Source organism: Myxocyprinus asiaticus, chromosome 14 (genome assembly GCF_019703515.2).
Source record: "Myxocyprinus asiaticus isolate MX2 ecotype Aquarium Trade chromosome 14, UBuf_Myxa_2, whole genome shotgun sequence".
Classification (NCBI taxonomy): domain Eukaryota; kingdom Metazoa; phylum Chordata; class Actinopteri; order Cypriniformes; family Catostomidae; genus Myxocyprinus; species Myxocyprinus asiaticus.
The window spans coordinates 20396704-20422154 of record NC_059357.1 but is presented as its reverse complement, the minus strand read 5'-3'; the positions used below and the strand labels follow the sequence as shown (position 1 = coordinate 20422154).

Genomic DNA, 25451 nt, shown 5'->3' with positions numbered 1-25451 from the left:
CATAATAAGCATCACCATTTCTAATTGTTCAATTTGCGCAGTTACACCAGTTTCATACACTAACCTGCAAACTCATCGACATCACTTTAATTCTTGAAGAAGTACAAAAACCTTCATAACTTTGGACTGCCTTCAGCTGCACTGCTTCAGCTCATCCTGTGTGTGTATTTCATACCTTTCCTGACTGCGGCCGGCTTCAATAAAGTTATATCACACACTTGTGGTCTCCCAACACTATTATGCCAGACTGTTAAACAGAAGCCCAACTGAGTGAATTGGAAAGCATGCAAATTGGGCTTTTAATTTAAATGTCTTTTTTTTTATTTTTATTTATTTTTTTATTTTTTTATAAAGCATATTTAAAAACAGCAACTGTTGACCAAAGTGCTATACAATAAGCCAGATAAAACTAATACACAAGACAATAACAGTACTAACATTTACACTGAAAAAAGCTAAAACAAACAGGTATGTTTTAAGATTAGATTTAAAATCATCAAGAATGTTGACTAATTTTAAAAATAACGTGCTGATCAATAATTGATATATTGATTTTTTTTTTTTTACATCCCTACCGCTTTCAAATTCTTTTTAATGCCGATTTGCATTCTTCTTGCATATCACCACCTACTGGGCAGGGAGGTAATAGTAAAAAAGGACTTAAATATTCATCTGCCTTGTGCTTTTTGGCCACAATTCAGCTGCAGTGTGTGGACCTACAGAGCCAAGATATTCTTCTAAAAATCTTAATTTCTGTTCAGGAGAAGAAAGTCATACACATGGGATGGCGTGAGGGTGGTTAAATGATGAGAATTTTAATTTTTGGGTGAAATACCCCTTTAAAGCCTGCCAAGCTTGTCTGCAAATTAAATAGTCTGAATGTCGAGACAATATGAATTTATGAACTCTATTTCAGTTGCCAAAAGTACATAATGAATTATGTGAGGGAACACCGACTTATTTATTTTGGGTGGACTTTCACAGTCAAGAATATCAACACAAATAAACAATTTTTGTTGAGTTGCATTATTTGTAACCATGTGGGAAATGAGATCTCAGCTGTTCGTGTTTATTGATGTCGTGTCCACAAGTTTCAGATGCAGATGAAATTGAATGAATAGCCTGTGTAGATTAATGAATTGTAGTTAAATTGACTACGTTTCATTATCGACCAACTAGCAGTTGTGAAATAGATGGTTTAAATAATGATTAATGTTGCCAGTACTTCCATAATTGAAAGGTTTTAATGTGGTCATATGTGGTATTGATTCATAATCAATATTAAACTTCTGTAAATTGTTTCTCAGTTCAAAATTGAATCTAGTTTTAAAAGCCATATAACTTTTGTCATATAGGATAAAGAGAGACCTGTTGATTCAGTGTTTAGGCTAATCAACCTGGCATCTATACAGGCTAACAAAATATTCTTATTTGCTCAGCCGCAGTTTGTGTTATTCTTGCATGTGTGCAATACTCTTGTACACAAACAATGGATGTGTAAGCCAACCTCTTAACCCAGGAGCGATGAAGTTGCTTGATGGTGTTGTATATATGTAATGTTACGAATTTTGAGTTACCTCCATCCGCTTTCAAACCCCAGTTCCATAACAAATGAAAAGTCAGCTCTTATTTTGCACACTTCTTCTCAAAGTGAAGTTTAATCATGCTGACATCAACATTATTTTTGACATAAACAGGTTAGTCTGTGATTCTCAGTGTCACTAATGGTGTATCAAATGCTTTTTAGAGGCGACAGTGTGTCGGCCAGCCAGGAAGGTGTGAAGTGCAGTGTCTCTAGAGACCACTGTTCAGAAGTTCTTTTTGATACTCTGCCCTCTGACCAGCCTGGCACCCCACCATTGCACAATGAAGCCTTCACTGCTGCAGAAGAAGGAGGTGTGTACTACATGTGTCTTTGCCCTCTTTTTAGCCTTTCTTTAATCATCTGAATTACAAACCCAGTGTTCTTCATCTGAAATATTGTGATTAGCAACATCAAAAGCCATGATAGGGCCACTTCAGGTGTCAGTCTGTTGGCCCAGTAGCTGAGCATTTGATACCTTTTGAGTGTCCCACTGGTTAAGGTTTCTGTTTCTAAGAAATTGAAAGAGAAAATAAACTCTGGGAATGCTTGTAGTTTTTGTTTTTGAAAATCTCAATGTTTCCTTGTATAAACCAGTCTGGGCAAATATTAACCTTGATTATAAGCTACTTGTTCCTCATTGCAAATTGTATAATGTAAACTTCCTCATGGCCTACTACTTTTTATATGATGTTTTGTTAAAGGAAAAAAAAAAGCTTTTCAGCATTTCTTCAGAGGAAACTGACAGGATTCTTGTTTTATAGGTGGATATGACGCTGATGGAGGCCTCTCTGAAAATACTTATGGTTGGAAGTCGCTGGGGCAAGAGTTGAGGATCAATGATGTGACCACTGATATAACCACTTTTCAGCATGGAAACCGTGCTTTAGCTACAAAGGACATGAGGAAATCACAGGGTACATGTCTATGAAGAAAGTCATTATTTTTTACTCTCAGTGCTCATGTAGCACATGTTTTGAACCAGATAGGTAAAGTTTGTCAAGATAAAACTTGATGTTGTCTTAAAGTCTTTGTCTGACAGTTTTAAAAAGTCTATGCGATTTTTTTTATTTTTATTATTTATTATTTATTTATTTATTTATTTTTATTATTTTTTTTTTTTTTAAATTGATTGTCCACAGTGCAAAAATCAGTCAGTTCGAAGAGATATAGCAATGCGAGTCAGAACAGTCTGAAGGTCTGTGCCAAGTTTAGTGGATGTAGCTTGCAAGCTCTAGGAGGATATACAATTTATAATTTTGGTCTTGGTTTAGGGATTTTGGAAAAACTCTAAACAAAGTCATTAGAATAACAGCATGTTGGCTCTGTCAAGCCAACATAATTAAACTACTAGGACTTTTTAATGTTAAAAAAGAGAGAAGCTGTGTTGCTTTGATCTGGTTGTTGCATTCATTTATTAACAAAGTGTTATTTCTCTTTCATCTCGCAGACCGACCGTTGGCTCACTCTGAGGAGTCTCGTCTGGCTAATCTTCTGCGGAGAGCATCACGGGAAGATGACCGGGAACGCAGACTGGCCACAATGAAACAAATGAGAGAGTTCATTGTGCACTCAGAAAATAAAGTGGTAAGATCTAATATAAAAAAGGGGTTATTTCAGTACCTAGAAGGTAGAGGGCTCTTGAAATTAACTGATTTAATTTGTATTGTTTGTTTGCATAAATTACAGGTCCTAGTAAAACAGTTGGATTCCATTTTGAGCACCCTGAATGACATTTTGAATGAGAGGTATGACTACGCACTCTATTTTTAACACAATGGGTGTTATCGGAGCTCACTCTCTTAAGGGTATATTTAGGGCATCATTCTCATGAAGCCTTACAAACACCCCACTGAATCCTAATAATAAACCATTTAACTGGCCATTATCTTGTAGCTGTGTACTTGAGGTTAACAATGAAGAGCACAACAATGTTAGCTTGAGCTCAAATGTCAAAGGCTGATCAAATGTATGCCCATTAAAAAACACAGTCCTGAGTGTGTCTGTTTGGTCTTACAGTAGTAAGCTCCTGCACGAGCTCAGACAGGAGGCTGCGTGCTGTCTGGGACTACTCTGTGCCGCCCTCAGTTATGAAGCCGAGAGAATCTTCAAGTGGATGTTCCTCAAGTTCAGTGTGTCCACAAAGGATGAGGTGAAGCTTCTCTACCTGGTGGCAGTGCACAAAGCACTTGAAACTGCAGGGGAAAAGAAGGCTTTTTCAACTGTAATGCAGGTATTTATTCAGCTTGATCTACTTGGTCGTACATAAATTGTACCCCAACGTGTAATCTATTTCTGTGGTCATCTTGCTGAGATGTTTGACTTTTGTCTTATAGTTTGTGATGAGCAGCCTTCAGTCTATCTTGGAGAATTTGGATACACCAGAACTGTTGTGCCAAAGTGTGAAGTGCATTTTGCTATTGGCCCGTTGCTATCCACACATCTTCAGCACCAACTTCAGAGTAAGCAGTACAGCTCTTCTGAAGAGCAGTCTTAATTTCAGTCCTAAAATCAAACTTTGTGATCTGGCTCCTCTGTAGTGGCATGGCTTTTGTAAACTGACATTCATCTAGCACAGCTGCACTATTTGGAAAAGTTTCTGAACTATATTTGGATTTGTTTTATCTTTAGTGCACTGCACTGTAGTATTGTTTGTGGCACCTGAAGCCAAACACCTGACATGTGTTCTAAGCTGCCTTCTGTTAATTGCAACCAATGTAATATTTCTAGAACAAACAAAGGTTTATATTAACTGCTGCCCCTGTTTTCCAGGATACAGTGGATATTTTAGTGGGTTGGCATATAGATCACACACAGAGACAGTATCTTACTCAACAGGTGTCTGGTAAGATTTGTTTTATTTTTAGTTGTAATTTTGTTTTGTCTAACCTAAATTGATGAGGCTAACCTGTCTCAATCTTTCTTTTTAGGCTGGTTGCAAAGTCTTGAACAGTTTTGGGTGGCGGATTTGACCTTCTCAACCACATTATTGGGTCAATTTTTGGAAGATATGGAAGCATATGCTGAGGTAAAAATAATTGCTTTAGAATGTTTCCCCATTTTCCAATTGAGATGTTTGGAGTTACTCAGGTTCTACTGTTCTTTGTTCATAGGACTTGAGTCATGTATCTGGAGAATCAGGCGATGAGGACATTCCCCCTCCCACAGTATCCCTGCCAAAGCTGGCAGCCCTGTTAAGAGTCTTTAACACTGTTGTGCACAGCATCGGAGAACGATTCAACCCTATCCGAGGACCCCCAATCACTGAGGCATACGTCACTGATGTTAGTATCCTACATGCATGGCTGAAGCAATTTCAGTTATCTCTGGAACTGCGATACAAATAGTTAATCCAAGATAAACCACTGTCATTATATACTCAAGGTTCCCACAGACATGGAAAACCTAGAAATATAAGAGATGTTTAAAATTGCGTGGCATGGAGATTTCAGGGATTTTTTTAAATTGTGTGGCATGGAAATTTGTATAGTTTTTGGTTATGCTCTGCTCAAAAATGTTCCAGTAACTATAAATTGCTCTTTGTGAGGGAAATCTCTGTAAAATTATTTTTAATAAGCCTTATCCAGTAATCCCAAACAACTGGAAAAGTCATTGAAGTTCTTTAGTCAAAATGAGTGGGAACCCTGAAGATCAAGCAAAAGTTGGTCCTGCATTTTGAGAATACACAGATGCAATCTTTTAGTAATGTAATTTAAAGCTCATTTGCATTTTCTTGCTTTCTTTGCGACAGGTTTTGAACCGTGTCTTGGCTTGCGTTGTCACAGCCAAGCAGGTGTTCTTCTCAGAGGCAGTGCTGACAGCAGGAAATGAGTGTGTGTGTGTTCTGCTGGTGAGCATGGATTTAGGCAGCCAACTGATTGATGCCGTAATCTCTTATGGCCTAGACCAGCTGGACTGCTGCCAATGCTGCGGAGCAGAATACAGCATGTCTGTCCTCACCCTGCTTACACTGGTAAGACTGGACTATATTGAGCCAATAATTAACAGACCTGTCCAGATTTTCTGATCTATATTTAAAATGTATTTGTCTTTGATGCAAACGAGAGGAGAAAGCCTCCGTATAGTTGTTATGGTTCCCACAGTCATGGAAAACCTGGAAATATCTGGGATATTTAAAATTTTGGTTTCCAGGCCTGGAAATGTCTTGGAAATGTATAAAAATTAATATACATTTTTCCTAGTTGTGCTCAGCTTTAAAATATTTCATATGGCAGAAATTGCTCTTTATGAATGAAATCCCTAAAAAAATGATTTCTCAAAGTCCTTATTCAGTGATAACAAACAACTGGAAATGTCTTCAAAATGTCATGGAAATTAATTTGTCAAAAGAAACCTTGGATCATCTACTACTGATGTTCCTTTTCACATGTTTTATTGATTTTCTATGTTTGTGGGTTTGTAGACTGTTGACCAGATAAACACCAAACTTCCAGCTGCATTTGTGGAAAAGTTACTGGCCCCAAATTCCCAACTGTTGGAGCTGCGTTTCCACAGAGAGAGAGAGGTACGATCACTAACTGCAATAGTATAAGTAAACACAGTGTGTCTTGAGTTAACTGAGTTAAATGGGTTTGTGTCACAGGTTATGGCAGCAGCACATGGAGTGTATCATGCTGTGCTGAGCCTGAAGAACATTCCCATCCTCGAGGCAGCTTATAAACTGGTGTTGGGTGAGATGGGTTGTGCGTTGAACAGTTTGCTGAGTCCTCTGGGTCTACCTGATGCCTGTCCTCATATACAACACCCTGCCTTCAGCCAGCTGCAGTTCAGCCCAGAGAGAGCAGAGTTTATCCTCATCTTCAACCTCAGTGCTCTCACCACCATCGGCAACATCAAGAACTCCCTCATCGGGGTCGGCACTAACCCGTACTCTTATGCATTTAAAGAGAGAGTTCACCCAACAATACAAATTAAATTGAAAATTATTTACTCACTCATGTTGTTCTCCCTCATATGACTGACTTTTTTGCACAAAAGGAAATGTAAGGCAGAATGTTTGGTACTGACAGTCTTGGTCACATCACTTTCATTGCATCTTTTTTGTATACAATGAAAGTGGATTTTGACTGCCACAGTCAGCCCACAACATTCTGCTTAACATCTCCTTTTGTGTTCAGTGGAAGAAAGTCATACAGGTTTGGTACAACATGAGGGTGATTAAATAATGGGTGAGCTATCTATAAGCATTATGATTTTGTGAATGAAGTTTGACATGTTTAGCTGTAATTGGTTAGCATGTGGCTTGTGATGTTTTTGAACCACTTTGGGAAATGGCAAGTCTCAGTAATTCTGAAAGGATTGTTTTTTCCCATCACAGTTGGAAATATTTACCCATTTCCTATCAGTTCTGTGAAAGCTGTTTTTCTTTTAGTCATGCAGTACTTGAGAAGTTGTAAAAGTGGTCTAAGGGAAAGAGTAACCATGTGAACACTTTTGGATGTGTGTGTTGCAGATGTGGGCATTGTCTCCTACTGTGTTTGCCCTGCTCAGTCAGAATCTGGTTGTTGTTCATTCTGATTTGGCGGTTCATTACCCTGCTGTCCAGTATGCAGTTCTCTACACCCTTTACTCACACTGCACCAGGTAACAACACAACATCAATTGACATCAAGAGAAGATGCTCCGTGAAATATTTTATCTGAAGCAAAATCCAAAAATAGTCTGTAAATAATAATAATACAATTTGATCAGTATTACAAAATGTTTAAACACTGCTGTGATGCTCCTACTAAACTGCAGTTCCATTAAATGCTTCCTAAGTCACAGTATAATTTCTTGAATTCTGCAGTTCTCTGTTTGCATCATAGATAGTAAGTGTAGTTTTTATTTTGTTGCCCAGTGTACATAAAACTGTCAAGCAACACTTTGTCATTCGATTTGCACATGACAAGCTTGAATTTAGTTTCATTCACTCCCAAGTGTGATAACTAATAGACTGCTGCCTCTCTCTCTGTCTCCTAAGACACGATCACTTTATCTCAAGCAGCCTGAGCTCTTCGTCCCCATCACTTTTCGACGGTGCTGTCATCAGCACTGTTACCACGGCAACCAAAAGGCATTTCAGCACGCTCCTTAATTTGCTGGGTATGCTGCTCAGCAAGGATCATCTCAACCCTGAGGCGAGGTACAGAGCTCACACTGCCTTTCTATAATAAGGCCTAATGTGATTGATTAATCTGTACCATTGACTCTTTCAGCTGCTATAATCACTTATACAATGTTGAGTGTAATTATGTCTTTCTGTTAGATTCCTTGCTTGTCTTGTTTGCATATGGCAACCGGTTTTATGTAATTAAGGAATATATGCATTTGTCTGGATTAACATGCTGTAAGGTTTAGGGCTGGGTGATAGGACTATGTAATCGGATATCGACGATTTCTTACAAAGATCCCAATGCTGATTGCGAACAGATGATGATCAACAATAACAGGAAATGGCAAAACCGTGGATCTGGGAAGTAGGCAAATATATTAAACAGTGGCCAGGGTGTGAAACGAGTGCCTGCCACCCGCAAAATGTGACGAGGCTGAATCCATTTCTCAAGCTCCTCATCCAAATGTATTTCATGCATGGGAAATTTTGCACATCCACCCATAACAGGCGGGCGATCTGTAAGACGTCTTGGAGTGACACATGACAAGATATGCTGCAGACAGTGGAACAAGCGCATGTAAAGAGTTTTCACTTTTTTTTTTTTTTTTTTTTCTTTTCCTCTGTTTTATTCGTCTGAAAACTGTTTGCAAGAATAATGTCATCTATGAGAATGCTGCAAATTATCTCGGATCATCTCGGGAGGTGCTGTGAGTTTAGTTTGCTTTATTTCCATGCGGTCAGTATGTGAACGCAACTCCACAGGTTCAGTAATATATATATTTTATTAAAGAAACAAAGACGAAAGTGATTGAATCATAAAGTAATACAAGACACGTTCACCTAATCAAGTTCTATTTTCTTTTCTTTAGGCAGCATCAACAGTTTTGCCAAAAGGCAATACAAACACAAATTCGATAAGAACACATTTGGCCGCATTATTTTGGGAACACAAGGGAATTTATTTGGCTTTATTATTATGATTAAATTATCTTTACATTTAAGATTGTCTTTAGTTCTTAATCTGTAGGCTATTAGTAATTTTCCACCTGGTGTCCTTGACTGATGTTTGCGTGATGGCAAATGGAGCCATTGGAGATGGTAAATGTTTAGATTTGGGGAGGTGGTTAAATAAGATTTTTGATCACTTCGTTATTTTATTGCATTTTTCCTTTAGTTTAAAGTGCAATTTGAATTTAGAAATATCTTTTGTTTGTTTTTCGTGTTTCAATAAATGAAATAAAATTATAAAGCAAAGAAACTCGGGGCTTGACGATGTAATTGGATATCACAATGTTTTTAAGGGGATTATCGATAAAATAATTTATACATATTGCCCAGCCCTAGTAAGGTTGTCTGTCTTTTTACCATACATTTTTAGGAAGCTGTTACTCACTTGGTCCTTTGAGGTGTCTCTGATGATGAAGAAATTTGAAACGTACTCCCCCCTGTTCTTACTCCCATCCTTCCAAAAATTCTGCAAAGGGTTGCTGGTGAATTGTGAGTGAAAATCACTGTTTTTATTCTTAGTACATTTGAGTTTATGAAGGCAAAAAACATTAAATGGATATTTAACCCCAAAATGAAAAGTCTGTTGTCATTTACTCACCTCCATTTCATTCCAAACCCATATGACTTAATTCCATTGAACACCTAAGGAGAAGTTTTGCAGAATGTCTGAGCAGCTCTCTTCTATACAGTGGAAGTGAATGGCAACCAGGGGCTGTCAAGCTCCAAAAAGGATAAAAGTGTACTTTAAAGGTATACTGTAGTTCACCCCAAAATGAAAATTATTTCATCATTCACTTACCCTTATGCCATCACATTTGTGTATGGCTTTCTTTCTTTTGCTGAACACAGAGATTTTAGGAAAAAAATCTTAGCTCTGTAGGTCCATACAATGCAAGTGAATGTTGGCCAGAACTTTGCTTTGAACTGAAGGTAAAAAAAAAGCAGATAAAGGCAGCATAAATGTAATCCATATGACTCCAGTGTTTAAATCCATGTCTTCTGAATTAATGTGAAAGGTGTGAGTGAGAAACAGATCAAGATTGAAGTCCTTTTTACTGTAAATCTCCACTTTCATTTTCACATACTACTTTTGTTGTTGGCGATTCACATTCTTTGTGCCTATTGCCACCTAACTTGCAGAGAGTAGAATTTATAGTAAAAAGGGTCTTGAGAATTGGTCTTTCTCATCCACACCTCACATCACACATATCGCTTCTAAAGATATGGATTTAACCACTGGAGTCATATGGATTACTTTTATGCTGACCTTATATACTTTTTGGACCTTCACAGTTCTGGCGACCATTCACTTGCATTGTATGGACCTACAGAGATATTTTTCTAAAACTCTTTGATTGTGTTCAGCAGAAGACAGACAGTCATACACATCTGGGATGCAAGAGGTTGAGTATATGATGAAATTATTTTAATTTTTGGGGTGAACTTTCCCTTTAAAAACAGAATAATAGACCATTATAATCAAAGTCTTCTGAAGTCATATACCTTGAATGTCTTACTTGATAGCTGTGGTCACCATTCCCTGTCATTGAATGAAAAAGAGCAGCTTGAACATTATGCTATAAATAACCTCATTTGTGCTCCATGAAAGAAAGAACACCGGACTCACTTTATATTAGGTGGCCTTAACCATTTGATACAATGTACTTATTATATACATACAAGTTGTTGCATTGTAATTACATTTAAATTACATACATGTAATTACATTTGTAGTTACACTGTTAACTTTACCCCTAACCTACTCGTACCTCAACCTCAGTAGCAGGAAATGTGGGAATTTTGCAGAACAACATGTAGTTACACAGTAAATACATAGTCTTGTATGTATTTAATTTCAGTACATAGTAGTTAAGGGCATCAGAATATCATTCAGGTTTTGAACAATATTAAAGTAAATGATGATAATATTTGAAACGTTTTATTACTATGCCTTTAAGTATAGTCAAGATAAATAGAGGTTAAAAATTTATTTCAATGGAATTGTTGTAGCATCGTGAGAATAAACTGGTGGACTCTGTGAAGGGACATGTGCTGTCCATGTTTTCCTATTTTTAAGCTTTGAATGAGGACCCCACCATATGTCTGCAGGCCTGCAACAGTCTCCAGGTTCTGTCTTCCTCCTTATCCACAGAGCTTCTCCAGAGGTAATTGCACGCATTTTCTCCTCTCTTCGACACTTCTTCCTGCAGGAACATTTATTAGAGCTGAAAATTTTCTTCCTCTCACTCTTGGGGAGAAGCATCTTGTCTGATCAGCACTGGTTCTGTCCCCTCTCTGTGCAGGTGTGTGGACGTGTGCAGAGTTCAGCTAGTCCACTCAGCAGTCCGAGTGCGGCTGGCCTTCGGGAAATTGCTGAGATCCGTTCCCATTCATGTTGCACTTAGGTTAGCCAGGATTATCTCCCATCTGCCTAGAATCCACACAATAGGAACAATGGGAGAAAACGTACATTTTAGTTATACCTCCAGCTGTAGTTGATATGATGGTAATTGTCAGCTTGTCTCCCAGCAGTGCCCATAGTCACTCTGAGATTAAGGAGATCTCTCTGGCCATTCGCCGACACATGAGCAAAGTGCCTAGCAACACCTTCCACCCACATGACTTCTCTGACCTCATTGGGTTTATTCTCTATGGAACTGTCCACCGTGGGGGGTGAGTAGGTGGCCGGGACGTCAGTGTATAGTCACTCTGATTGGTACCGTTCCATTTCTTTATTCTCGCCTTGGTAGAAATAAACATGTGCATGTGTGTTGTTTTGCCTTTCATTTTGAATGTGATCTGTATACTTTGGTTTTTACATGAAGACTAGCATGCGATTACAGTTGAATGATCTAATCTTTCAAAGTATACTTCATTATTACACAGGCGGTTGATGCATGCACTCTATGACTGCTATGCGATACTGGGCTATTTCTCTTTAGAGGTTAAGTAGACCTATAAAGATGTTTTTACTTCTGACTATACATACAGAGTACATTTGGTTAAAAAAAAACGGGCTGCTGATGATTAAATTTTCCTCACTCGCAATTTGTCTGGAACTGTGAGCTGTGTGCAGAATACATTTTTAGGTGTTCTGAGTTATTCTGAGTTCTAATTTAATTGTTTGATTATGGGATCTGCAGTAAGGAGCCATGGTTGGAGAGGCTGTACCACAGCTGTCAGCGGCTGGAGAAGAAAGACTCGGCCATGGTGCCTCGTGCCCTTCTAAAAACTGAAGCAGTGCTGTGGCAGTGGGCAGTGTGGGAGGCTGCTCAGTTCACTGTGCTCTCCAAGCTCCGCACCCCTTTGGGACGAGCCCAGGACACCTTCCAGACCATAGAGGGTTAGTGAGCTGCTGTTTTCAGTATAGGAATTGTGTTTAATTCATTTTGGAATTACTCTTATTATCAGAAGAGCTGGAACAAATATGGATAAGTAATCAGTCAGTGATCTTAAGCTTGATTTCTTAATTTCGTGCTTAGGTTGATCATTTTTCACAGCATCAGTATAGTATTTGAAAATGTTCAGCGCTTGTCTACCACTGTTGCCCACTTTATTTATATATATATATATATATATATATATATGTGTGTGTGTGTGTGTATGTATGTGTGTGTGTATACATGTTTCCATTTGTTTGTGTTGGATGTGTCTGTAATGATTGTGTCAAGTGTTGGTTGTCTTGAACGGTGAGTATACAATGTAGTAACTATCTTGTGCTGGTGTAGGTATGATCCGCAGCCTGGCGGCTCACAGTTTAAACACAGAGCAGGAGTTGAGCCAGTGGAGTGGAGGAGAGAGTGATGAGGGTCACCATACCAATCAGCTCCGCCTGGCACTGCTACTGCAGTTCCTGGAGAACCTTGAGAAACTCATGTACAACGCTTATGAAGGCTGCGCTAGCGCACTCACTGCACCGCCAAAGGTCTGTCCTCCATATGTACGCAGCTAGCCTAGACATTAAAATTGTGAAGTGCCAACTTTATACATTTCATGGCTTTTTAGGTGATTGCCATCAACATTTCATGTTTTTATCTTCAATGACAAAAGGGATTGTCTAAGAATCTTTCATTACAAAACTTAGTTTGACTTAACTTTCCTTACTCCTTATTTAGGGCATTAGAACGTTTTTTTACACAAACCGACAGACGTGCCAGGACTGGCTCACCAGAATTCGTTTGGCTCTGATGAGGGTAGGCCTTCTCTCTGGTCAACCGGCGGTCACGGTCCGTCACGGCTTTGACCTGTTCACTGAGATAAAGAATAGCAGTGCACAGGTAAGACCTAATTATTCACCAGTGTATCTCTCTTCTCAACATTACATCAGTCTACTGCTCCAAACCTATTAATAAATCACAAATTATGTTGATCTGTAGGGTCCAGAGATGGAGGTGCCAATCACCATGCTGGTGGATGCGTTGTGTGAGCTGCGATGTCCTGAGGCCATACAGGGTCTGTCAGCCTGGAGTCTTGCCAACACTGGCAAGAGCATGTGCTGGCTGGGCTCAGTGGCACTGCAGGCAGAGGGAAAGTAAGTCATTTGTTTTCTAAAAACAATGAACCCAGTTTTCATTGCAAATTTGTCTAGTTTGTCAAACGTATTTGTTTTTTATGTTCACGTTCCACCATCAAGAGGAGAGTTGAGTGGGCAGTCAGGATAAGAAAATGCAGTCACTCGAGGCTCGATTCCCATTGTTTATTTAGACCTTGAAAAAAATAACAAATGATATGACTTTGACTTGCTTTTGACTATAATGAATATTTTATGTGATTTGTGAAACCAATTATTCCTTGACTCCTGTTAAAGATCTAAATATTTTGTAAATACTAACAGAAAACAACAGGTAAAGTATACTCCATTTTTTCAAAGATTTCCTGTCTGGTATTAACTGTTCTAATATATTAGCATTTTCTTGAGTTCTCTTTAAGGACTCTTCAGTGCAGGGTTATGTTAACACTTTCCCAATACTCTTGATCTTTTTGTGTCCATTATATTTATAGTATTTTTCTTATGCTGACCAAAAGAGATTGAATTGAGAATTGCTTTTAGTGGCTGAGAGTGTATGTACCTGGAGACATGAAGCATGTCAGCCATGCATATAATCGTTATCCTTCAGAGAATGTTTGTGTGTTCAAAACCAGATTTGAGAGGGCAGCTTTGGAGTACCAAGAGCATTTGTGTGCCGTCACAGGAATGGACTGCTCCATCAAAGGCTTTGATCCCTCCCTACTCAAGCTCACTGGCACCAACACCTCTAGCCCAAAACACACTATGAGCGGTGAGGAGTCTACAAGAATCACACTTAAAGGAATAATAATACCCAGAATTATTAACCTTTTATCTTCCGTGTAATTCAAATGGTGAATTTTTTAAAAAGTATTCACAGTGATAATTTGGCATAATGTAAAATTTGCCAAATTCAAGTCTTATGAAGTGATATAATCACTTTGTGTTGAACAGAAGGAAATTTAAGTGTTCAGTCTAAAATCGAATCACTAATAAAGCAAAAATATAGCGGCTACGTCGATAACATCAAACCTCTATGGTTCTCATCATGTCTTTGGGCTAAACGTGCGACAGTTTGATGTTAAGCACTTTTTTAATAATTATATGATTTGAGAGTGAATAATGACTTAAATTAGGGTGAATCGATAAGGATAATTTTCATATATGGGTCAATTATTCTTTTAATCCCTCACATAAGGTTTATCTCACTACATTACTATGTAACATTGACTGTTGCTGATTTTTTTTTGATAGGAGATGGAAGAAAGACTGTCATGTTAAAGTCCAGTGAGTGTTCTCCAGAGGTGCTGAGCTTTCTGGCTAATAAGGCATGTGAGTGTTACGTGGCTTTGAGTGATTGGGAGTCTGTGCAGGAGTGGCAGGCCAGCATGATGAACCTCAAAAAGAACAGCAGCAGCTCCAGTGTCAACCTCAAGACAGACTTTAACTACATCAGGTATGCAGCAAACAGTCTGCTTCTGAAGTTCACCTGATTTTAGATGAATTATTCTTTTGAATGATTGTGTCAATCTCTTCGTGCTCCAGAGCACTGAGCAGGTTTGAGGAAGGGGATTTTGCAGAGTGTCGTGCTCAGCTGGAGTTGTTGCCTGGGGAGGATTATGGCCTTCTCAACTCAACAACCACAGACAAGATCGGTATAATCAAAGCCTGTATTAACAATGTCTAAACATCTGAATAGCTGAACATACTGTTATGATCAGTGGTGATTTGATGCAGAATGAATTTGGTCACTGTTGTTGACAGATCTGAAGAGGCTCCTGCCTGCTTTGTTGAGTCCAGACCCCTCAGAGCTTCAAAAAGCCATTGAGGTGCAACTGCTCAGAAGTGCTGTGGGAGCCATCACCTCAACCAATCACGAACAGGACCAGAAGGTTCTCGCCTCATCTGAGTAAGTAAATACGGCTGGTAATGTCTTCCATGTGTGAAGTCGGTAATGTTTGAAGCTAATGGTGGTTGACCTTATTGCCTTGTCTTTCAGCACCCTGGTGAAGTACCTGAAGCAGACGGGTCGCATCTCTCTGGGTTCCCTGCGTCTCTCCACTCTCACCCTGTCTGACTCCCTACCTACTCTCAGCACCATGCAACTGCACTCTGCCAACTCTCTGGAGAACTCCCTTTGCAATCAACACCCCTCAGAGGTCTGAGTCGCCACATTTATTCACTTGCATTTATCCTTTTGACAGACAATTATCCAAAGTGACTTTACTGTACATTCAATGTATACATTTTATCAGTATGTTCCCTGAGTGTCAAGTCCATCACCAATGGCATTATTAGCGACATGCTCTACCAGTTGAGCTACATAAACATTATCCCCATCGATCCCATGAACACTCGGATCATACCTCCACCCCCATTAACAACTGTGATATAACCATTTGCTCCACAGTTCATTCATCTTTATTAATTTATACATACAGATGATCAGATGTGCTCTTACTCATTTGAGAAATCTCTACTCTGTCTCTTTTGCTATCTGTAGGACTGTCTAATTCCACTTTTCAGTGAAGCCTTGAGCTCTTGCAAGCAGCAGGATGTTCAGCCATGGCTACATGCTCTCCGATACACCACTTTCCAGCGGCAGCTCTTCCAAAGACTCAAAGGTAAGGTCTCCTTCCTCTATGTACTGTGTATAGTGTGAGTTATATGGTACGACAGTGTTCTGTAAAGCCTGCATGTACACTTATATTTCCAACAGGTTCCTCTGCTCCAGTGGATTCTCATCTGATGGAGCTTTGTCTAACTGCAGTGAAGTTTGCTCGTAAGCAAGGTAATATTGCCCTGGCCACGCGTCTGCTGGGCCAGTGCAGCAAGCCATCAGACGACTCTGAAGGTCAGGACCTGGTGCGATGCTTCAAGCAGCTGTCACTAGAGGGCACTGTGGGAGAGAAGTGGGGACCAGAGCTGGAGATTGAGAAGGCTAAAGTTCTGTTTGCTGCTGGTGAGTGAACATAACAGTCTTAAAGGTGCACTCAGTAATGTCTTCATAATGTTTTACTCCTAAAGAAATGAAAAATGTTAAGTCATGTGCACTCACTTGAGGTGAAGAATCCAGCAATATCAATAGCCTAATAAATGCTGATTTATTTTACATGATGCTGGGCTGTCTCATGGGGGATGACCTACCGAATACTACTACTGATTTTATCTTGGTAAACGCAGATTTTTTGGACACTTTTATTCACAGAATAATTCTCATTATCATGGCTGACAACGAATAGCATGTTTCTAAAATGGCATCAGTAACCAAAAACTCTTGCTTTTGCATGATGCTGCATCCAAGGTGTCAGTACAAGTCCAAAAGGACTACCATATCGGCCAGCACAACATACAGTTGAAGTCAGAAGTTTACATACACTTAGGTTGAAGTCTTTAAAACTCATTTTTTAATCACTCCACAGATTTCATATTACCAAACTATAGTTTTGACAAGTCGTTTAGGACATCTACTTTGTGCATGACACGAGTAATTTTTCCAACAGTTGTTTACAGACAGATAGTTTCACTTTTAATTGACTATATTACAATTCCAGTGGGTCAGAAGTTTATATCCATTAAGTTAACTGTGCCTTTAAGCAGCTTGGAAAATTTCTGTGGATGTATTTTAAGGCCTACTTTCAAACTTAGTGTCTCTTTGCTTGACATCATGGGAAAATCAAGAGAAATCAGCCAAGAAAAATTGTGGAACTCCACAAGTCCAGTTCATCCTTGGGAGCAATTTCCAAATGCCTGAAGGTACCATGTTCATCTGTACAAACAATAGTATGCAAGTATAAACACCATGGGACCACGTAGCCATCATACCGCTCAGTAAGAAGACGCATTTCATCTCCCAGAGATGAACATAGTTTGTTGCGAAAAGTGCAAATCAATCACAGAACAACAACAAAGGAACTTGTGAAGATGTTGGAGGAAAAGTATCTGTATCCACAGTAAAAAAAAGTTCTATATCGACATAACCTGAAAGGCTGCTCAGCAAGGAAGAAGCCACTGCTCCAAAACCACTTTTAAAAAAGCCAGTCAACAGTTTGCAAGTGCACATGGGGAACAAATATCTTACTTTTTGGAGAAATGTCCTCCAGTCTGATGAAACAAAACTTGAACTATTTGGCCATAATGACCATTGTTTTGGCCATAATGACCATGTCTGGAGGAAAAAGGATGAGGCTTGCCAAAGAACACCATCCCAACCATGAAGTATGGGGGTGGCAGCATCATGTTGTGGGGGTGCTTTGCTGCAGGATGGACTGGTGCACTTCACAGAATAGATGGCATCATGAGCAAGGAAAATTATGTGGATATATTGAAGCAACATCTCAAGACATCAGCCAGGAAGTTAAAGCTCGCTCGCAAATGGGTCTTCCAAATGGACAATGACCCCAAGCATACCTCCAAAGTTGTGGCAAAATGGCGTAAGAACAACAAAGTCAAGGTATTGGAGTGGCCATCGCAAAGCCCTGACCTCAATCTGATAGAAAATTTGTGGGCAGAACAGAAAAAGCGTGTGCGAGCAAGGAGGCCTACAAATCTTACACCAGTTCTGTCTGGAGGAATGGGCCAAAATTCCAGCAACTTATTGTGAGAAGCTTGTGGAAGGCTACCCAAAACATTTGACCCAAGTTAAACAATTTAAAGGAAATACTACCAAATACTAACAAAATGTAAACTTCTGACCCACTGGGAATGTGATGAAAGAAATAAAACCTGAAATAAATAATTCTCTCTACTATTATTCTGACATTTCACATTCTTAAAATAATGATCTTAATTTACCTAAGACAGGGAATGTTTTCTACGATTAATGTCAGGAATTGTGAAAAACTGAGTTTAAATGTATTCGGCCATGGTGTCTGTAAACGTCTGACTTCAAATGTGTACAAAAAATAGTGGGTGCATCGTTGTGTCTGAAGTGACTGCCTTTCTGAATTCCTCTAGATTTAGTTAATGAACAATATAAATATGTAAAAATTAATGCGTGTGATTAAAGTTTAACGCATATTATTATTATTTTTTAATCAAGATTAACGCATTTACCGTTAATACAGCATATAAACACTGGTTGGAAGGGTGGAACCTTTGCAGTGTGTTCGCCCAGAGTCATTACACTGATGCACACAGCAATGATTTAGTGTCAATGATACAGTCATGGAGAAAGGAGCTCTTAACGATGTTTGTTGTACAAAACTAGCCTCGATGGAACTTGACAGAAATCGAGTATTTTTTTAGCCTAAGACAGACACAGTTAAATTACCACAGAAGCACGCCAAGACTTAACTATCACCAAAACACAGAATGAGTCGTTTTTGTCTGCAAGCATTAGAAAAGTGGCACTCGATGCTGATGCCCTGACGTGAATCATGAATGCGGCTTCAGGATTGCTGTAACAAAGCGGATAGCCACAGTCTACTGGCAGATTATTATTGTGGAGGATGAGAGTTTAAGGGATTTAATGCCCATTGCAATGAACCTATGTGGGGATTAGTTCTTACAATTAGTCAAACTCCCACTGAGACTTTGGAAAACATTTCATGGTACTTGAATTGGTGCTATTTTAATGCATATTTTATATCTTTATACTGTGGAAGGCTTTGTTTGGAAAATGTTAATAAAGCATTACAGTGTTGTGAATTTGATTTCTTCTATTTTTGTGTATTTTTCATACTAAATTGTTTTAGATCTTCAAACGAGATATAACATAAAACAAAGGCAACCTGAGTAAACAGAAAATACAGTTTTCAAATATATATATATATATATATATATATATATATATATATATATATATATATTTTTTTTTTTTTTTTATTGAAGCAAAAAAGTTATCCAACACCTATATCACCCATGTGAAAAACTAACGCCCCCCTTAAACTTGTTTGTGCCACCTTTAGCAGCAACAACTGCAACAAAACACTTCTGATAACTGGAGATCAGTCTTTCACAACACTGTGGTGGAATTTTATCCCACTCTTCTTTGCAGAAATGCTTTAGTTCAGCCACATTGGATGGTTTTCGAGCATGAACCTCCCGTTTAAGGTCCTGCCACAGCATCTCAATTGGTTTCAAGTCAGGACTTTGACTAGGGCACTCAAACTTTAATTTAGCTTCTTTTGAGTCATTCAGAGGCGGACTTCTATGCTTTGGATCATTGTCTCGCTGCATAATCCAGTTGCGCTGGAGCTTCAACTCACAGACTAATGACCAGACGTTCTTCTTGAGGATTTTCTGGTAGAGAGCAGAATTCATGTTTCTCTCAATTATTGAAAGTCGCTCTGGCCCTGAAGCAGCAAAGCATCCCCACACCATCACACTACCACCGCCATGCTTGACTGTAGGTGTGATGTTCTTTTTGTGGAATTCTATGTTTGATTTACGCCAGATGTAACGGGACCCCTGTCTTCCAAACAGTTCCACTTTTGATATATCATCAGTCCACAGAACATTCTCCCAAAAGCTCTGAGGATCATCAAGGTGTGTTTTGGCAAAATTCAGATGAGCCTTAATGTTCTTCTGGGTAAGCAGTGGTTTTCTTCTTGCCACTCTTCATTGAATGCCATTTTTGGCCAGTGTCTTTCTGACAATGGAGTCATGAACAGTGACTTTTATTGATGCGAGAGAGGCCTCCAGTTCCTTGGATGTTGTCCTTGGCTTGTTTGTGACTTCCTGGATGTCGTTGCTGTGCTCTTGGAGGAATTTTGGAAGGTCAGCCACTTCTGGGAAGGTTCACTACTGTGCCAAGTTTTCTCCATTTGGAGATAATGGATCTCACTGTGGTTCTTTGGAGTCCCAGAGCATTTGAAATAGCTTTGTAACCCTTCCCAGACTGATGTATTCCAATCAGCTTTTTCCTCATTTCTAGAATTTCTTTCGGCCTTGGCATAGTGTGCTACTGGGTGAGACCTTTTAGCCAACTTCATGCTGCTGGAAAAAGTTATATTTAGGTGTTGATTTGATTGAACAGGGCTGGCAGTAATCAGGCCTGGGTGTGTCTAGTCCAGCTGAACCCCATTATGGGGATTTGGGGATTTAGTAACTAAATTCTTTTTCACATAGGCCCAGTTGGTATTGGATAACTTTTTTGCTTCAATAAATAACATTATCATTTAAAAACTGTATTTTATGTTTACTCAGATTGCCTTTGTTTTATGTTAGATTTAGTTAGAGTTTTTGAAACAATTTAGTATGAGATTTACACAAAAACAGAAGAAATCAGGATGGGGGAAAATACTTTTTCACAGCCCTGTGTATTGTTACATATTTTGTTTTCTTTCCTAAGAAGGAAATAAATGCATTTTGACAGAAGTATATTTTGAGTGAAATTTCTGCACTTTAAAAATCTGTGATTTATCATGATTCATTTAATCAACTGACAGCACTAATATATATATATATATATATACACACACACACACACACACACAGTGTCTGTATATATTTTTTTCCCTTTACAGTTGGTCTCAGCCAAATAATTTGGTTGGACCAATTTGTTTAGCATTACTTTTTTTTTTAAAGAAACGAGTCAGTGTAAGGCTTATTTGAATGTTTACAGAATATTATTCATGACCATGTGTGAACACTTCCTCACTGTCTTTAGGTCAGTCCATATCAGCTATGGAAATGCTGAGCTCCTGTGCTCTATCCTACTGTCACTCTGGGAAGTGTGAGAGTGCGGCCTGTCGCTCTGTTCTCACTCTGTGCAAGTGGCTTTTGGCTGACTGGAAGGATTTGACACCACAACTCAAAATAGTGGTGAAGAGGAACTCTGGGTCTACCAGCCTCTCCACCCTCTCCAAGAACATCTCTGGCCTTTTGGAGCTGCCACTAGAGGATCAGGGAATGCCACACATTACTACAGAGACCACAGGTAAAAGAGGCTTAGTCCCTTTAGTCCACCAGCATGGTTTCTCTGTTCTTTATTTTATTTATTTTATTTTGTTTTGTTCTGATCTGATCCTTAACTTACACTGTGTATAACACAAATGCTGAAAAGTCCATGTTAGGTGTTTTTTTCTGTTGAAAATAAATATGAATGTAATACTAATCATTTATTTTAAGTGCTACAAGGTTTTTTTAGCAGTACTAGTGGCTTTTAGTGTTGTCTTTTGTCTCTCTGTCATGATCTGTAGAGTACTAAAGGTTTGTGTTTGTTTTTGTCTCCAGTCAGTGTTGGTGTTGGGGAGTCAGACTTTGTCCTGGGGCAGCTGTACCAGATTTCAACTACCCAGGCTCCTGAAGTGGCAAAATCATGGGCTGCTTTGGCCACCTGGGCGTACAGATGGGGCAGGAAGGTTGTTGACAATGCAAGGTATTTATTCCTCTGATTAATTTAGTCAGCAAAAATGAATTCATTGTTTTAATGTAAAATTAAAGTTGAAGAGGAAAGGTACAATTGTTTAGTCAATGTAAACGCAACATTTGAATTTAAAACGGTACAATCTACCATTGTGTCTTCTCAATCTAACTGCTGTTTTTTTCTGTGTGCTATTAGCCAAGGAGAGGGGGTCCCTCTGCTCCTTGGTGAGAAGAAAGAATTAGAGGAGTTGCTCCCAGCAGGCACCATTGATGAGGACAAGGAAACCATTTTCAGCATTTTGGGTCAAGCTATGTGTCGCCCAGCAGGAATTCAGGTCAGCGAGTTTGCTTTTTGATGCAGGTTTTTGCTTTTACTTCCACAAGATTGTTTCATTGCTACATTTTACATCAGACTTCAGTGGGGGGAGAAGGGGATCTTTTTTTAATTTTTTTAATGGGTTTAGATCAGGGGTTTTCAACCTTTACAGACCCAGGTGGCCCCCACCCTAACTCTCAGCCTACCAAGCGACTCCCAATATAAAAGGCTAGATTGTCATGTTAACACTGAGATAATTTTTGTTAAACATTACCTGCCATTATTATGCAACATTTATTTTCAGATCTTTGATGTTCATTTAAATAGTTAGAAATGTCATGAAAATGTGAGAAAAATCTGTAGTACTTTCATGGACCCCTATGGGTTGAAAATCATTGGTCTAGTTGATTGTTTCTGCGTGTCTGTCTCTATATTGACGGATTAATTATTTATTGTTGTTTATATTCTGTACCTGCTGGGTTGTGTGTGGGTGTGTTGTCTTGCTGTGTATGGGTGTGTTGTCTTGCTGTGTATGGATGTTTATTTATCTATATCATATTTGTCTTCCTGCAGGATGAGGACATGGCCTTGCAGAATGAAGATGATGATGAGGACGATATGGTGGATGTTATTGGCAGACAGCTGCTAAGTGCCTGTCCATGGCTGTCAGAGGTAGAGGAAAGTGTGACTGATGGGCTGATTGGGGTGTGGAGGCGAGTGGTTGATCGGATCTTCAGCCTGTACCGGGTCTCCTGCAGTGCATACTTCACCTTCCTTAAACTCAATGCTGGACAGGTCAGAGAATTCTATCTGGAGAAACTTGTCCAGTAATAGTGCATAAATTATTACTGTTGCTAAAAGTGCAAGTTTTAAGTCATTTTTGTGACTTTGGGACATGATGTTCTGATCATCAGATGCCCATTGATGAAGATGATCCTAAGCTTCTCCTGAACAACCAGAGCAGCAAACAGAGCAGCGATGATGTAATCGTCATGGCAACCCTTCGTCTGTTGCGTTTGCTGGTGAAGCATGCTGGGGAGTTGAGAGAGAGTCTGGAGCACGGTCTGGCATCCACCCCCACTGCACCCTGGAGAGGTAAGAACAGGAACATCTGATACCATAAACAAAACCCCATTCTCTATAAATCTTATAAACACAAGGAAGTTAAAACCGCTTGTATAGAAGAAAATATGCCAATATTATAACTGAGAAAAATGGTTTGAAAGTACTGCGTTTCACCTTGTTTTAGTATGGGTGTTTGTTTTCTCACTCTGTTCTCTACAACTAAGCATAGTTGAGCCTGTCTTTCACAGGACAGATAGTCTAAGATACCTGATTTTTGGCAAAAACTCAATTTTGACAAAATGTGTTATTGCAATGTTTTGTCCTTGCATGGCAGTAATGATATCCAATGAATTTAGCCAAATACCAAGGATTGGGGGGAACAAATGTAAAGTTTGAAAAATTGGTCATTGAGTACCACATATTGAATGACCACTTATCTTAGGTCTAGGACATGTCCCCCTCAGTTTCTGTGGTAATTACAGCCCTGTTTTTGTCACATGATTGAAGTGAGTGTTGTGTGTCAGGTAGTTGAACTGTCTGTTTTCTCTATAGGTATTATCCCTCAGTTATTCTCTAGGCTGAATCATCCTGAGGCCTACATTCGCCAGAGCATCTGCAGCCTGCTATGTAGGGTGGCCCAAGACTCACCCCACCTCATCCTCTACCCAGCCATTGTGGGCTCCATCTCTCTCGGGGGAGAGGCTCAGGCTGCAGGTACTTACTGTACTTCCATTCAGTTGTCAGTTAGGGCTTTTGTATTTAAGATGCTGTTATTATCTAATCCAAAACATTTGGTGCAAGTGTTCTAGTTTATTAAACAAACTGTTTGTTTTAATGACCTAATGTACTGAAAGCCCTTGCCTATTCACACGTGTCAGGTAATAAACTGCCATCAGCCTTGCCCACCCTGCTGGGCAACATGCAGGGAGAGGCTCTTTGTGGAGGAGAGAGTGAGACGGGCAGCGACCCAACTTCTCAGGAGAGTAGCCGTGGGGAGGAGATGGTGATGTATTCTAGTGAGGACCAAGCAATGATGCAGGACTGCTACAGCAAGATTGTAGACAAGCTCTCTTCTGCCAAACCCACCATGGTGCTACAGGTATTGCAGAATGGGCTTTTCGTTTAGAAGACACTAAGACTTTGTTTGCACTGCATATAAATCTAATGTTTTTTAAATCCAATCTTTAGGACTGACTGTTCGCACTGTCATTTTGTATGTGAATAAATCTGATCTGTTTGTTCAGATAGTATTATATCCAGTGTATCTACTGTGCATCGATTGGCAGAGTATTGATGTAATTGTGAGCACCATGGCAAGAGACTTTTTCATATCCAACAACTGAGAGTAGATAACAGTATGAAAAGAGAGGACGGAAAACTGGAAACTTTTGCTCTGCTCATGTCTTTCATGATATCTTGCTATTAATGTAGCATTACTGTATTTACACATTCATCCATATGCTGTGCAAAGACATTTCACTGCATAGTGGGTGTCAATTAGTTGGCTATATGTGCAAAGAGTAAGCAAAAATTTGTGTATTCTCAACCACATATGAATGTGGTGTGTATCAGGTTTGTAAAAATCAGATAACATGCGGTTTTTGCTGTTCAGACTACTAACAATTGAACAAATTTAAGTCGGATACACCAAAAGTCTGATTTTTGTTGTCCGTCTTAAAGCCTCAATAAAAAGTTATTAATCAGTATGTTGATTCTTGTGTGTGCAGGTGCAGATGTTGGTGGGTGAGCTGAGGAGGGTCACTTTGCTCTGGGATGAGCTCTGGCTGGGAGTCTTGCAGCAGCAACACATGCACGTCTTGCGCAGGGTTCAACAGCTGGAGGATGAGGTGAAGAGAGTCCAGAACAATAATACTCTGCGCAAGTGAGTCACAACCCTGCCAGGCGAACCAATACTATGACAAGGCTGACACAAACATCATTGGAGACCATGACTCATTCTTTTCTTCAACAATCATTTAAATTCTCTTTCCCTTTTCTCATGTGTTTGTTATTGATTAGAGATGAGAAGGTGGCTATTATGAGAGAGAAACACTCAGCTCTGATGAAGCCTGTGGTTTTTGCACTGGATCACGTTCGCAGCATAACAGCTGCTCCGTCAGAAACACCTCATGAGGCATGGTTTCAGGAGACATACGGAGAGGCCATCCACAATGCACTAGAGAGGCTGAGAAACCCTCTCAATCCAGCCAATCCTGCCAGCAGCTGGGTGCCCTTCAAACAGGTCAGGACAAGGGGTGTGCAAATCCACATATTTTCAAAATCGACTAATCGGTGGGTTGCCAGAAGAACTAGTTAGCTAATCGGTCTGGTTTTGGGTTCACCTGACCCTGATCGGATGCGTTTAGAATTGTTTACATAAGACATGTTGTTGTGTTAAAAAAAAGCGGATTTTTTTTACATTTATTTATTTTTTGAGCATTAGTTAACACAGCATCTTAAAACTGCTTGTGGCGGGACGTTAGAAAAACATTGCAAGACGTGACTTAACATCTGTGCATATGTATAGCTACTGCAGTAATGCTTTAAA

At 39.4% G+C, this 25451-nt stretch overlaps 1 protein-coding gene across 4 annotated transcripts in view; it reads left to right on the top strand.

The window, feature by feature from the left end:
* The window catches only part of LOC127451342 (serine/threonine-protein kinase SMG1-like), a 46372-nt gene that overhangs the window by 1874 nt on the left and 19047 nt on the right, over positions 1 to 25451 (top strand). The window contains exons 2-39 of one of the 4 annotated variants that reach the window (XM_051715951.1): positions 1748 to 1896; positions 2347 to 2499; positions 3033 to 3169; positions 3272 to 3330; positions 3602 to 3815; positions 3919 to 4044; positions 4355 to 4427; positions 4513 to 4610; positions 4696 to 4866; positions 5334 to 5555; positions 6006 to 6107; positions 6186 to 6455; positions 7056 to 7186; positions 7566 to 7727; positions 9076 to 9194; positions 10783 to 10870; positions 11009 to 11110; positions 11238 to 11378; positions 11849 to 12048; positions 12434 to 12630; positions 12821 to 12982; positions 13082 to 13236; positions 13848 to 13984; positions 14467 to 14668; positions 14758 to 14867; positions 14977 to 15121; positions 15212 to 15371; positions 15716 to 15836; positions 15932 to 16174; positions 20825 to 21094; positions 21391 to 21535; positions 21719 to 21857; positions 22412 to 22633; positions 22753 to 22933; positions 23456 to 23617; positions 23782 to 24002; positions 24631 to 24785; positions 24923 to 25145. In XM_051715951.1, the coding sequence (XP_051571911.1) occupies positions 1748 to 1896; positions 2347 to 2499; positions 3033 to 3169; positions 3272 to 3330; positions 3602 to 3815; positions 3919 to 4044; positions 4355 to 4427; positions 4513 to 4610; positions 4696 to 4866; positions 5334 to 5555; positions 6006 to 6107; positions 6186 to 6455; positions 7056 to 7186; positions 7566 to 7727; positions 9076 to 9194; positions 10783 to 10870; positions 11009 to 11110; positions 11238 to 11378; positions 11849 to 12048; positions 12434 to 12630; positions 12821 to 12982; positions 13082 to 13236; positions 13848 to 13984; positions 14467 to 14668; positions 14758 to 14867; positions 14977 to 15121; positions 15212 to 15371; positions 15716 to 15836; positions 15932 to 16174; positions 20825 to 21094; positions 21391 to 21535; positions 21719 to 21857; positions 22412 to 22633; positions 22753 to 22933; positions 23456 to 23617; positions 23782 to 24002; positions 24631 to 24785; positions 24923 to 25145 (6067 nt within the window). Of the gene's footprint in view, positions 1 to 1747; positions 1897 to 2346; positions 2500 to 3032; positions 3331 to 3601; positions 3816 to 3918; positions 4045 to 4354; positions 4428 to 4512; positions 4611 to 4695; positions 4867 to 5333; positions 5556 to 6005; positions 6108 to 6185; positions 6456 to 7055; positions 7187 to 7565; positions 7728 to 7902; positions 8275 to 9075; positions 9195 to 10782; positions 10871 to 11008; positions 11111 to 11234; positions 11379 to 11848; positions 12049 to 12433; positions 12631 to 12820; positions 12983 to 13081; positions 13237 to 13847; positions 13985 to 14466; positions 14669 to 14757; positions 14868 to 14976; positions 15122 to 15211; positions 15372 to 15715; positions 15837 to 15931; positions 16175 to 20824; positions 21095 to 21390; positions 21536 to 21718; positions 21858 to 22411; positions 22634 to 22752; positions 22934 to 23455; positions 23618 to 23781; positions 24003 to 24630; positions 24786 to 24922; positions 25146 to 25451 lie in introns of those variants that run through there. The other 3 variants (XM_051715950.1, XM_051715949.1, XM_051715952.1) reach the window with 3 other exon arrangements.